The 14,814-nt window shown below is 49.9% G+C and overlaps 1 protein-coding gene across 1 annotated transcript in view; it reads left to right on the forward strand.

Annotated features, from left to right (window-relative positions):
• Nucleotides 1-866: 866 nt before the first annotated feature.
• The window catches only part of LOC144166604 (ATP-binding cassette sub-family C member 4-like), a 216,827-nt gene continuing 202,879 nt past the window's right edge, over nt 867-14,814 (forward strand). The window contains exon 1 of the mRNA XM_077696121.1: nt 867-1,005. Coding sequence (XP_077552247.1) covers nt 988-1,005 — 18 coding nt within the window. The 5' untranslated portion in view covers nt 867-987. The remainder of the gene's footprint in view (nt 1,006-14,814) is intronic.

Consider the following 14,814-nt stretch of genomic DNA (forward strand, 5'->3'; position numbering starts at 1 on the left):
TAAGTCTGGGAGGTGAGTCTCGGCTAAGCGTACACGTTTATTTCTTCCCGTTCAATCTAGTTTTTAATTTCCACCCAGGTATGAGGCTTTCTGCCTCGCTGAATATTTATGTAGCTGATTAAATATTTTTTGCCAAAGCGGTTGCGCAACCTAACGGGACGCAAGCGAACCCCGCCGTCGTCGCCGCTCCTGTCGAAGGCCCGCGCGGCCAACAGCCACGCGGCTGTCTCGAATCGCCTGAGGCGCCTCGTCTGCTAACTGCGTCCCGAGTCGGGATCGTGGGTTGCCACAATTCCCATACCTCTGTTGCCTGACATTCCACCCCTCGGATTTCAACCCGCCAGGGTTGTTGACAGCATCTTTGAATGAGGAGAGAATATTCAAGCTGTTTACAAACGGTTGCCATGGTGAACGGGTAACTGAGGCGTGGCGTTCACGAATCTGTAGCCGGGCCAGTTGGTACATAACTGGGCTAAAAACACCACAGGAAACAGGACGATAGGAAGATCACAGGACGATAGCAAGACCAACTAAGCGTCGTGTTTGTGAGATCTTCGTATCGTCCTATTTCCTGCGCTGTTTGTAATTCAGCTGTGGCGTTGATTCCCCTTTCTGAAAATAAGACATAACCCAGTGCCCCCATTATGTTCTTGCGATTCATTCGATGGTGTGCTGCTTATACGCAGAATAAATGCAGCACCTGCTCTACTTTATACCATTCATTTGGCTAAATATGCAGGGCCAACGTACGCGATGCCAGCTGGCTCTTCCGTTTGGTGCACGAGCGTGTAGAGGTACAGCAACGTCACCACATTTGCTTGCGGCGCATTTGTGAACAATTTCAGCTATATAAAGTATGTGGTTTTCGCGGTAAAACGCTTCAAGTCGACCTGGCGCTGAAATCATTCCAAACCATTTCAGCATAAGGACATTGCTCATGTGTAGCCACTGAATCGTTGAAACGTCACACTCATCGACTTCTCGGACATGAATCGCTTGAAAGAAGTAAGCAGCCAATTTTATACTTTGTTTGGTTGCTTTTGTAGTAATTCTGCCGGCTAAATTGGAAAACAAAATGTTGGCATCCAGCCCGGCGGAAGTGGCTGTCCAGCAAAGCTGTTGTAAACGACTACAAATGGTGATGGGGAGGGTGTGAAATGTTTCTCGTCGCCTCGGCGGGCTTGTCGCTTGCGCTGGGCTAGTGTAACTAGATAAGGGTACAGAGTATTGGCAATCTTTTCTCCTATTGGCCGCGAGGCCCACCACTGGAGCGGCCGGCGCTGCGATCGTTTTGACGTCACTTGTAGGATCACCGTTCCTATCTTGCTGCGTAGTTGGCTTGCAGCGCGTGACACCTCGCTTAGGAAGCGCGTTCTAAAAGTATTTGCGTGTTAATTTCCTTCGTTTGAAGTTAATTCTCAGTGCGTCAAGTGCAGTTCGACCTAATGGTGACTGTATAACCGTATCAACTGTGGTAGATTATCCGCAAACACCATGAGCGTGGTGGTGTATTACGCATGCGACCGAAGCGTAAGCAGCGGCTTGTTTCCCCGATCAACAATGTGAACTACGACGATCGCTGAGTGAAGTTTCTAGATTTCCCTTGTTTGCAAGTAATGTATAAAGCAGGAAATCGTGAAGCGTTAACTGCTCGCAGAAGCACACGCACCCGCCGTGCCTGCCCGCACGGCCGACGGTGCGGCTCGAACCGACGCAGGTCGCGGCAGCAACAACTTGTCGCCGCTTTTTAAAATCACACAAGTCGTGGAAAATAAGTTCCAGATTGGTGAAAGTGGATGTTAGTGTGATGAAAAATTCTGATAGGTAGTGTCATCAGCTGTGGTTTTCAAAGCGATGCTCAAATATCTGCCGCGATTTACGCCGACCGGCCGCGTAGGTCGGTCCCGGCAGCGCCGGCCCGTTCACGCACGGTGCGGCGAGCGGTCGAAGGATGGCTATGTTTGCGCGCAAGAATCGGCCGAGGCCGTGCATGGTATCTTGATCGTCGATCGCTTCAACGGAAATCACCGCGCTTACAGAGTTCCCAGCGCGGTGAAACGTTCTGTTAGGGACTGTCACTCGCAACTCTAACGGCGATGAAATATCTGCTGCGACGCCAAGCCTAAAGTTCCCAACATCCGATTACGTGCATCCAAAGCCGGCTGCGAGCTGTTAAAGGGGCACTGACACAAAATTTTGAAGGCGAGATAACTTCGGAGATAGATTGGTGGGAACACACATACATCATCTGCAAAATATCAGCGGCGAATACAGCCTAGAACATATTTAAAATCAGTTTTGAAGTGTGCGAAACGCAACCGAGCAGCCAGCAGAGGACCACGCGCAATTGTAAATAAACAACATCCAAACACGTCACGAGTTTGTGTTTGCCGCTTCCGCACTACCGGCGTTTTGCGCCGTCTCGCGCGGCTCGCCGCTCCAATCGGAGGGCCGGAGGGCGGAGCTTCTGCTCTCGAGAACGAACAACCCGATCATTGGCGGCGGAGGCGCCGTGATTTCGTCAGCTAATCGGGCAGCTGGCCGCGACCAAGGTTCTACAGCGATTCCAGGCACTCTGTTTCTATTACTGTTTAGTATGACCATTGGATGCGAAAACGCGCCGGAGGCACGAAAAGCTCACTGAGCTAGCCGCACGGCCGCTGTGCAGGCGGCGGCCACGGCCGCGAAGTGGCCCAGGCCGGCGCAGGTAGCTCGAGTGATAGCTTGTTACCGCTGCACGAAATTGTCCCCAAGTCCCGACCATAGTGGCTTACGTGAGAAAGGAGTTAATGATGCGATGGCGGGTTGCATTAAAAATTGTCATCTGCACCGCTTACGAGAGCGGCACTCGAATATCCGCCGCAGTGCTGAGCCGAACACATCTGTAGGCGGACCTGTAGGCAGACCGCCCGGCTGCTGCCAGCGCGCGTCTTGCCACCCACCGTCTCGAGCGTCGCGCGTCGTTCTTTAGCCGCGGTAGCATTTGCACTCGCAGCGCCTGCGTCACATCCACAGTCACTTTTTAATTAAGCGCCTCACGAGGTCAGTAAGTGGGGGCATTCGCAGAAACTGCCGTCGATGCGGATTCGACAGTGCTACGGCGGCTCTGCTCTGTGATATCCCTCCGACGGTCACGTGGTCAGCTTTGTTCACACAAAATCCACAAAATCCATCGTTTCGCGGCACTCGCTGAAACCGAAACTGCGACTGGCCGCATTGAAAATGCCTCTAATTAAACAACCGTCGCACGCAGAAGCAAATGAGGTTTCTACAGTTTATAAGTAGGTCACTAGCTACTTATCGCAACAAAAAAAACAAGATGCGAAATTTTTGTGTCAGTGCCCCTTTAAGGAAGGCCCTCCCGTCGCGCACGCGCGTGTTGCATTTCGGTTCCTCTAGCTCCTTGGGGGCCCCCAACGCTCGGTTCTCCTATTCTAAATCTCCCATTACCCGAAATCATTAACGACGTGTTTCGCCTCGTACGCAGCCTCGCCTTCTGTGAGCAGTCGTGAGTTTCGAAATTGATGCTTGAGAAAGGCCGGCTCACTGTAAACATACAAAACACGCTGCAATTATAAATGACCACGCCGAGAACCTAATGGAAACTAAATATATATAGCCTTGTAAAAACCCGCTCGAAGGCGTTAAAAACTCGCGTTCATACCGTTCATACATTGCGGACAAGTTGTCGCCAAAATTAAGCATCATCCGTGCAGAGTACAGGCTACGGCAGTGATCGTTAATCAAATCCGGGCATGACTATAAAAACATCGTAGGGGAAATAGGCACTGATTAAGCCAAACTGCAGACCATAACAATACTTTTAAGCATGTGCGGCGAAGCAATCTGATCACCGTTCTCACGTAGTCATTCATTTACCAGGCAATACGAGCAGTTCGCGCGGTGAGATCATAAGTCAGCGACGCGTTTCCGTCGCTGTTACAAAGTGTTTCCTTGCACACACATGTATTTCATAATGAATTTACAGCGTACTTTTCTCGGCATGAGCTGCATCGTCCTTGGCGTTAGCTGGCTGCGTATGTAAGAGCTGTGGGTCGCGATGGTAGCAACTACCTAAACGCGGCGGTATCGCCGGGAACAAGCGAGTCGCTGATTGCTGGCCTGGATTATTTGGTTTGGTTTACAGACAACTTTTTTGCATTAAATCCACAAGGAGGGGGCGAGACGGTGGCCACAACAAGAAAACACGCTTCCGCATACGCACGGGAAATGTGTTGTAGCAGACGACAACACGATTCGGCGTCCTACAAGTGACGTCACTCGTAGGTGGCGCCACGGTATGTCCTCGAGGCGAATTGTTCCGTGCCGCTACCGTGATTATCGGTCAATTCGCATTACATGACATCGGTTTGCACTTAGACGGTTCATGGGCACCACCATTTTGTTGTTTATGCGTTTCAGTCCGTCAACTCTGGTAGGCTAAGCTTGTCCTCCCTGCTCAGCGGCTGCCCGCGACTGACGGCGTTCCGAAAGCGAATAAAAGATAACGCGTGTAGCCGCATTTCAGCAGCAGAAGTGTGTCCAAAGATGCCGTTTTGCTGCATCTTTAATAAACGACCGGTCGAGGTTAACGGCGAGGTCTTACGTGGGGAAATCTCGCAACACTGATGAACGACAAAATGGCCACCGTTGTAGCCTTGCGTGCCTCAGTGGCGGTACTGTAATACCTTATCTACTGACAGTACGCTCGGCTTCTCTGCCGGCAAATGCTGGGTCCTGCCAAGCCTTACGCATGCACACAGCGTCTTGGGCAAGAACTGCTCTATATTAGTGACACTCCTGCCAGGCCTTCAAAGATAATCTGCAAACATAATCTTTACAAGGAACACATGGTGGGGGTGTCTCATTCTTCACAGGCGCCTCATCATGCATAATTCGGTTTCGACACTTGTTTTGTGGGTTCCTTCAACAAATTCTGAGCTCTATGGTGATGCCTGATTAGCCTGACACATGCACAGGCGTCTTAGGCCTTGGCGCTTTCGGCCACAGAGATGAAACTGTTGGCGGGTAGAGGCATACTTCTTTGCTGTAAAAATAACTCGTGAAGGTATCTAGTCAACTGGATAATGGAGTTTGGTGTGTGCTTTTACATACGCACGCGAAGGCGCGACAACTATTCCGCACTCACAAATATGGAAAACCATAACTTCAGCCGTTTACCACGACTCAAGCCTAAAGCAACAAAAAACGCGGACAATAATAATACGTATTTAGTAAGGTAACACTTGGTACTTCGCGACACCTTTTAAAGGACGAAGTGGTAAGCCGGCCACCTTTACTAATTCTTACGGGCATGTGAAGGACATCCCACCAAACCTGTTTTGAACTCTTTGAAGCAATGTTGTACGTTGGAAACCTTGTGCTTTAAAGAAACACTGAGCGGAATGAGTGCAGTTGTTATTTTTGATTCAGTGTGTTTTCAATTTCCAGAAGAATGCGGGGTCCCGCAGCGGCTACCTCGTAAATTTCCATAACACCGTGCTGATTTTGTTGTAACTTGGTTCAAGCTTGGTCTTAAAAGTTTCAATACTAACCACTATCATTTCACTGGTTCAGTGCCGGAGCACAGTCTTCCTTAAATACGATTTGCGTTTGTGCAAATATTGGCGAGTGGGCGTGTTCGCAGCCAACGCCATAAAGTAGTGGAACAAATTTGGTGCTACAAAACACCACTTACCGTGAAATTGTAGCAAACGAACATATAACCCCCAAAACTGTAAATAATTGGTTTTTATACTACCTAGGTGCCTGACACATCACATTTCAAAGAAATAACCTTTACCCATCTAAGGCAACGGCACCCAAAAGATCTATCGTGCATCTTTGATTTATTGTAAGTTCAACGGCCGAAGCTACGCCTGGGTCATGATGCGCAACGGAACGGAGGGTTCCCGATTAATTTTTCCCACCTGGGGATGTTTAACCTGCACGGAAATCACTTCGCAAGAGCGTTTTCGCTTTTCGCGCCCATCAAAAAAGCAGTCACCGCGGTTGGTATCAAACCCGCGTCCTTGAGCTTAACAGCACCACGCCTTATCCACAAAGCCAAGACCGAAAATGATGGCTAAACGCTGCAGAATACAATTGGACCCGTGACATAGACCCATCCTAATTGTGTTCAGATATGGAAAGCCATCGTATAAGTACATTTTAATTAAAGATCGTCCAACAAAATCACAACTAACAACTGACTTCAGCTTCCAAGCTTTGCAAAATGGTGAAAAAGCAACAGAAATTGTAGAAGGAAACAGGCTTTTGATCTGCTCCTTAGAATTTACACCACCACCTTAATAATCTCCTTTTCACACTCAGTGCTCGTTACGTGCACTCCCCGTTCACGAAACACATCAGTCGTCTTTTTTGTCGAGGTACACGGACGGTTGACTCACGAATGCGTCATCGCACTCTGACGACGTATGGTCAGATTAGCTTCTCTTGTTCTGTCGGTCGAGTGTGCCGAATTGTACATTCAAGCTGTGGTTTTCAGTAATATTTCTTGCAATGGGGAGCCACGTGTGCCGAGGCTTGAAGCTGCTCAAATAAGTTTTTGTGCTTTCGCAGGCGTTGAATAACACAACTACGCCTTTGCATAGGTCTACAGGCTCTGACACGAGAGCATTCGCACACTCTTCACTCACCACTCATGAGTGACTGGCGAGTGAGCCTCACCATCGTTTCGGGTCCACGAGTGTGAGTGCGAGTAAGTGCGAGCGCCACTCGTGGTGAGCCCCGCTCACCAGCGCGAGTGTGGGTGTACTCGCCACTCACGAGGGCTGAGCCCCGCTCAGCACTCATGAGTGGCGACTGCACTCGCGCTATTTGCGCGATGTGCGGGGCTTACCACGTTCAGCGTGCTTGTACTCGTTGTTAGCTATCCGTCGCAGGAGCCGCTCGCTGTAGTGGTTGCGGCTAGCGCTATCTATATACTCGCACGCACAGCCACTAGTTAAAGGCGCGATTGCATTTACCTTCTGGAATATGTCGCCCTGCGGTCCTGTATTGAGGCACCGTGAAATTAACTCTCGGGTGGCGTGCTGATTTAGAATGACGATTTGGATGGACATCTGACGCCATAATGCACTGAAACTGCATTGAAACCAGTCCAGCGTTTTCTGTTAGGGATTATTACAAAAGCAGTTTATGTTTACCCTCCTAATGTCATTTTTAGTAAAAAAAGACCAAAAAAGATCACTCGTCTTGGCTTGCGCGATTCTCGGTAATACTCCCCTGTATTTACGCGTCGACGACAATTACGATGTCAAGAAATCGCCTGCGCAGGGAAGGACTTCAACGCCAATAACCATAAGCGTTTAGCCGTAGTGTCCTGTATTAGCGCTCAGTCAGCATTGCTTACCTTCTAACCAGGTTTAAAAATGAGCTATTTGTTAATGAATGCACGGCACATCTTGTGATCAAAGAAATAGAAACCACATTTATATACTCGACCACATATTTCGGTGCCCATAGGTGGTCGGGGATCCGCAATTGCGCACTGCCGCACACTGACGGAGGTGGCGTGATGTGAAATGAACAGAAGCCGGGACAGAACAGCTTAAAGGATGAGCGTCCTACGTTTTAAAAGTCATTCTGAGATAAGAAATACTTCACACCGATTAAACATGCGAAGTAGGGGGCAACAAATTGATCAAGCAAACTCCCAATCTCAGACATTTTATATTTCTAACGGAAAGCCGGGCTGGATAAAACCGGAATCGCGTAGTTTTAAGTATCACAGAATTGTGAGCCCAAGTTATACTGTTCCCTGACAGCGTAGCAGAGGCTACATCCAGGGCAGAGAACAAAACGTTTACGAATCATGATATGGAAAACACAGCTCTAGGAGGAAATCATGAGGAAGAGAAGGAGAAACAGACAGACGATATGAGGGAGAGAAGGAGGCAGTCTATAATGCACGTGGCAGGAAGCTTATACGTCAAGTGGGGTAAGTAGGAGTCGAAGGTGGGGTGCTTTTAGCTTGGGCATCTTAAAGGCGGACAGTTCGACCTAAAATAGTTGAGCTCCTTGAGGAGGCTGGAGAGGGCGCGTGGGGTGAGGAGAGCGGGCTCACGATTTTAAACTGCTCGCGGTACACCGATATTTATGGAAAAGTGTGCAATTAAAGACAGCATGCAGGGTTCCAGTGTATGACTGTCAGTCTATAACGATGATGTATTTGGAGGAGGGTTGATGGCCAAGTTGTGACCCCAGATCCCAACCATGAGGCAGAGATAATTAGCAGGATCAGAATGGGGTGGGGGGCATATGGCAGGCATTCTCAGATAATGAATAGCAGCCTACCATTGTCGATGAAGAAGAAAGTGTATGACAGCTGCATCTTTCCGGTACTCACCTACGGGGCAGAAACTTGGAGGCTCACTAAGAGGGTTCAACTTAAATTGAGAACGACTCAGCGGGCAATGGAGCGTAAAATGATAGGTGTAACATTAAAGGGACCCCGAAAAGCTTTCTGAAGGTGGCAATCAAATGCATTCAGGTGGTAGAACACATAACGGGGGATTTTTGAGCCAAGTGTGAGCCCCATACGTTGTACAGATAATTTGTAAACAATTTTTGAAGATCGCCTTTCTCAGCCGATGAGCGCGACGCGGCAGCGAGCCGACCGCGGCTGACGCAACGGCGACCGCGGGTGACGCAACGGCGATCGCTGCTGACGCAACGGCGAAGGCGCCCCCTGATTCGCCCAATCGCCGGCAAGGTCGGCCGCCGGCGGCGTCACTGCCATTGGCTTCCGGCTGCTCTTCCTCCTTCCTGCGCGATCCCGAGCCAAAGGCGGCAAAGGCGGGTCCGCAGTGATTGACGCGAGCCTAGGCGCAGGAATGTAGCTAGCTGCTTTGAAGGAGGCAGAGAGGGAGGAGGAGTCGATCGGCAAGTGGGGAGAGGTGCATTTAATTGCTTCTGGCGCAGCTAATACTGGATGTAGATCAATAATTCCAACGGCATTGCATCGCTATATTGGTGCTACGTGACAATGCAGGCCTTTTGTAACTTTTACAGAAGGCTTTTCTGGGTCCCTTTAAGGAACAAGAAGAGAGCGGAGTGGGTCAGGGAACAAACACGTGTTAAGGTATTATTAGTAGAGATTAAGAAGAAGAAATGGACGTGGGCAGGGCAAGTAATGCGAAGGCAAGATAACCACTGGTCATTAAGGGTAACAGAGTGGATCCCTACAGAAGGCAAGCGTTGCAGGGGGCGGCAGAAAGTTAGATGGGCAGATGAGATTAAGAAGTCTGCGGGGATAAACTGGTCACAGTCGGCACAGGACCGAGGTAATTGGAGAATAATGGGAGAGGCCTTTGCCCTGCAGTGGGCGTAGATAGGCTGATGATGATGATGATGATGATGGTTCTGTAGCGTGCGAATTTCGGACAGTGCCAAATTAGGTGCTGGAGATTGGAGGGCGTGAGGAAGTCGCAGAAGAGACATCGAGGCGGCAGAGGTGGGGTGTACTTTTACGGAAGGTCTCCGGGGTAAAACTAGTGTAGCGGAACAACGACGCAAGGCAGACCTGGGACATGGCTGCCCTAACCGGGATGACAGATTTAATGACACGGGAAATCTACATGATGATGATGATGACTGGCGCATAGCCAGCGGGAGACTTAACATCCTCCCCAGCGCGCAACGTTCGTGTCCGCCGCTGTACAAACGCTGTACCACACATGGAACTTGCTGGCTAGTCCCTGGCTTCTACAGGTGGCACCGTTACTGCGTCTCAACCAAATTCTGCCGTGGTTCTTTCTGAAGTTTCTTTTCGAACGATGCGCGAACTGAGTCCAGCCGTCCATTTAAAAGCTTGAGTGGATCTTCGGGCTGCTTGCAGAGACACGAGCTGTTGCTTCACTCCTGAAACTTTTCCGACCTCTCCACCCTGAGTCACCTATCTAAACTTGTCAGTGTGCGTTGAGTCTCCTTTAATATGTCTCTTTTCGCTTCTCAACTTCCAACAGAATCCAAAGGAAGTCGCGACAGGCGGAGTACGACGGAAAGGGAACTGTTCCATTCCCGGTGTCTCGAATCTGCAGGGGACGCGTACTTGTTTTGGGTGCGCAGTCTGATACGATCATGACGGTGCCCAAAGGTCGCCAAATTCTTCATCTGGTCAAAACGCCTAATCACATCGCTCCCTCCACCTGCGAGACAATTGCTGCGAGGATCTGCAAGAAGTCCACAATCCTAAATGGTTGGGTTTCGTTTCGCGACTTCAATTCGGGTAAAGCTGTCATGAAGGGCTGTCCCGTCTTGCGTTTCCAATGGTGCATCCGCCGTCGTACAACTTTCAGCAGAGCCTGGGGTCGCCAAGCCGATGCGGATGGCGCCAAAACTATGCGTCCAGCTCGCTGAGACGTTTCGAATCCAGTAGGTGGTCTGTAGAAAGTGTAGTGGGATGGGTGTCGGGAAATTGTCAAATTTTGCTGTTGCGGTAGCCTCTGAGCGGCGAGTATAGCGGTGTTCCCTAATAGCTCTTGCGCCTGCCTCGGATTCGCTTTTCGATGGTTTGTGATTCCGCCGAATTTATTTTTGTGCTTTGTGTCAGGTCGCAATACGGCTTTTCGATTTCTTCCCACGGAGCCCAAGCGATGAGCGAGGGTGATTCCGCTTCTAGACCTTGAGGCGGATGAAACTCCTCAGTGACCTGGATGGGTGCGACCTTGCCCGCTGCTTCAACGTTTTTTGATAGTCCAGTTCTTAGAAGTCCCGGTAAGGATCTGCCCTTCATGAAGTCGAGAACGAAGATATACTCAAGCAGAAACGGAGCAGGCTCTATTTTTTTTCTTTCCTGTAGTTAGCCTCATGTGTTTTGTCTTTCATTTGTACGGAAGCAGCCGAGACGCCCTTGTCTGTGGCTGGCGTAGCCTCTCGTTCTTCACAAATGACTCTCATTGGGACGCTGGACGCTATCTCGGTTCTGGGTCCGAACGGCATGTTCTTGGGTTTGGCCCAATCTTCAGCCTTTTGGTATGAACAATACTGCGCTGAAACGACGGTTTGGTCCTGCACAAAGCCTTGCGGGACGTTACCAGACAAATTGTTCTTGATCGTCTTATCTTGTTCAGTCCGAGGTAGGCAGCCCTTCTCTGCGTCGCGCGTAGCATTGGACGGAACGGGTTCTCGAGTGGACCAGTAGTTCTCGAGAGGACCTTCTGGCCTCACGCTATCCTGAGTCGTAGTTGCGGATGTCATGGTGGGCGCAAAGTGGTCGCATCTGTCTTTGTTTCATTGGCTCCCCGTCAGGGACGTGAGCTTCAAAGACATCTGTCTGCTGCGCCGGCAAGTAGAGCTCCGAATGGTCCGCAGTGCTCACGTTGACGACATCGAGACGGTTCGGGTGACTGTCGGCCGTCGTCTCTACAGGGAACCTATTCCACGTGGACCCACGTGGCTCACTGTCAAAAGCAGAAATTTGTAGCTTCGGCAAGACAACTTCCGAGGTCACTGTGCGTGACCTGCGTTGAGGAGGATCATCTATATTGGCAAAAGTGACGTCAGTTCTGTCTCAGCCCGACAGCCTTCGGAGACTTCACGGCAGAGCGCAGGCGGTTCATGGCATGACATATATTTCCTTGGTACGTCAAGGAGCCGAAGTAGCCACATTCAACTTCATCACTCTCGAGAAGATCGATGATTTTCTGATCTACCTCCTAAGTTAGGTGTACTTGCTCTCAAGCTGGTCAATGGCCTCTTGAAGTTCATGCGGATGCGGGAGGCGCCTTCCAGAAGATCCATCATTGCCTTGAGCAGTCGGGTTACCGGCGCCGCGAAGGATACGCTGCTGCCGGCGCAGCTTATCAATCGCACGCATTCGGTCGGTCGTCACTAGGCGGTCAGGGCCAGCCATGCTGACCTTCGGCCGAGGGCGGGGCTGAGCAGCGTAAACAGCAGTCAAAGGAGAGGGGTTCTGTGAGCCTCAAGCCGGAGGGGACGTGGTGTCCTTCGTCGCGTGCGGTCGTCTCCCGGGTCTCGAGTCACCAAAATGTAGCGGAACAGCGACGCAAGGCAGACCTGGGCCATGGCTGCCCTTAGCGGGGATGACAGATTTAATGACAGGGGAAATCTACGTGATGATGATGATGACTGGCGCATATCCAGCGGGAGATTTAACAACTAGCATTGCCAAAAAATTTATGAAAATTTCGGCTGATCTTGGGAGCGAGGGTAAAGCGCATAAAAAGCCGGTTGGAGTGAGGGCCTTGAGGCGGTATTTTTTTTTTCATTTTGCAATGTAGAAGCTGTATCGCTGGTGGTAATGTCTCAGAAGGTGGAGGAGCCAATTCAGGTAGCAGCGGAGGACTTGGGGTTATACACCCCCCTGGAGCCGAGTGGGCTGCTTGGCTTTTGCCAGGCAGCCTTGATGAGTTAATGATGAGGCCACCTTGGTGAGGCACCTTGATGAGTTAATGTCGTTTATGAAGGGATTGATTTTCTTGCTCTTGAATTATTGTTTACAAGGGGGGAAGACCAACTGCAGCTTGCAAATTTTCCAGCGGATATGTTTTGGTAGCCCGCTGATGGTGCGAATTGTGGCTCTGTGCAGATGTTGACGTGTTCTCATGGCCGTTATGTTGAGGTCATAGGATTGGGCTGCGTAAGTTATGGTACCAATGGCAACAGCGGGTGCTAAAGTTAAGGTTTCCTTCTGGCTTGCTCCACCAAATATGTTAAAGAGGCAATGTATAGCATGTTGAATTGTTTTCCATTTATCTTTCAGTTGTAGCAATATTGACGGGCTGTTTTTGTATTCGTTTGGTGTTCCGAGTAATCGTATGGGTTGAAAACTAGCGGCTATGGGTGTACCGGTGAGAAGAAGAGTTGGATGATTACAGTGCGGAGGGGAGGTTTTTGGCCGAATACGGGTAAGAATTTCGTTTTTTCGGTGGTCCCTTCGAAACCACGAGAGGCCAAGGAGCATTCAAGGCTATTTGCGGTGGCTTGGAGTTCGGTTTGCATGTCTTCGTGGCATGAAAAGTCGGATAATTCAGTCCATATGGTTACATAGTCTGCATATATTGTGAATCGTGCAGTATAGTCACGTTCGAGATATTGAGCTACCCTCACCATGGCGAGGTTAAATGGGATCGGGGAAAGTCGCAGTCAGGGTAGTAAGTGCGAGGAGTCCAGTCTGGGTGAGACCCTTAAAATCGTATTGGCCGAGCGTTCAGAAAATTGCGGATCTAGATTTGCGCCCGGGTGCTTGGGTAGGCATGCGTCAAACGTTCCTCTATAGTATGGCGGATCGGTTGACGCGATCAAAAGCCTTGCGTAGGTCAACCGCGCTAGGATCAGGTCGGGAGGACGGTTGTTATGATGGGAACGATTGACCACTCGGCGTAATATCCTTTCGAGCGATTCGTTCTTGATGTACGTCAGTACGTATAGTTTGTGGTACTTGAGTAAGTTGGGGGTCCAGTTTGAATTTGGAGGTAGGAGTGCGTTTAGTACTAGGGCTTTAAGTGCGCCTTGTGGGCGGCTCGGAGGAGAGCGGTTGGGAGGGGGTCGGTTGAGAGGAGGGTGGGGGTCTAGGTTGTAAGGCTCGTTTAAGTTGCATGATTTAAGACTTGAGTTGGTGATTTTCCGCACGAAGGGCATTCAGTTGAGCAAGAATACGTGCCATATGGCTGTCAGAATTTTTCTATGAAAAATTATTTTTGGGCTCATTTGTAATGGTTTGCGTAGTAGGAAGGCGAGGGAATCAAATATCGTTTTCTTGCACAAGATCCGCCCAAGAGACGCCATTGGTGCGTTCCTTTGCGGGGTCTTGCTGGCCGGCGTGGGAACACTTCTTAGGCAGGTAGGGTTCAGTGCGATGTGGCCCAACTTATCACAAACGACGCAGTAAATGGTGGGTCCACAGTCTGTAGTGTCGGCATGCATTTTCCCACCCTTGAGACAAACAGCTTGGGAAGGGCAATGTCGAGACTTATGTTCGATGTTATGGCAGTTGTAATAGACCAAACGACACGGTTGGTATGGCGACACTTTGATTACGGGCATATAGTATTTTACCCTTTTTGCGAGAGTTGGATAGTCGAACGTTAAGACTCCTCTTCTGGAGTGGCCAAGGCGGTGGCATGCTATGAATTTGGCTTGTTCTCAGCGGATCGATTTCAAAATTTGTTCATTCATTTTATTGGGCTCAACTTCAGTAACACCTCTGTATGTATTTTGCCTATAGGGGGACAGCTTTATTTCAATTGGAATGGTGACTCAGGATCCGCTCTGGAGGAAATGTAACTGAGTGGCTGATAAGAGACGTTACGTGTAGGAATCGTCGTGGACTGTAATGTAAACGCAGTTGCCGAGTGTGTCGTACCGGTGGGAAGCTAGTTCTGCAAAGTAAGGGTTTTTTATGGCTGTTCGGAATCCTGGTCCTGGTGAAGCGGAATGCGAAATGTCGACAAGCAGGGACATTTCCACCAAATTTAGATGCTTAGGAATTGCGGTGGCCATAAAAACGTTTCATTCAACAACTGTCATAACTTTGGCCGGGCAGCGAAATGAGCGGCTGTCTGCCTGTCTGAGGGACAGACAGACAGACAGACAGACAGACAGACAGACAGACAGACCAAAATTTGCGCGTTCAAGTGTTGCAAGAATGACTACCGTCTTTACACACAGCCCGTGCATAACAGCGTTTGCTACAGAGGGTTAGGTTCAACCATGCACACAGGGCAGCTAACCATCCCTACTACGTAGTAAATGCGACGGCACTGGTGTTCCGATATCGAACGTGTCAGCATCATCGTCATCGTCATCATCATGCCATTTTCCCCTTTG

This window comes from Haemaphysalis longicornis, unplaced genomic scaffold, assembly GCF_048455015.1.
Source record: "Haemaphysalis longicornis isolate Haplotype H1 unplaced genomic scaffold, Haemaphysalis longicornis Haplotype H1 scaffold_1, whole genome shotgun sequence".
NCBI classification, from domain to species: domain Eukaryota; kingdom Metazoa; phylum Arthropoda; class Arachnida; order Ixodida; family Ixodidae; genus Haemaphysalis; species Haemaphysalis longicornis.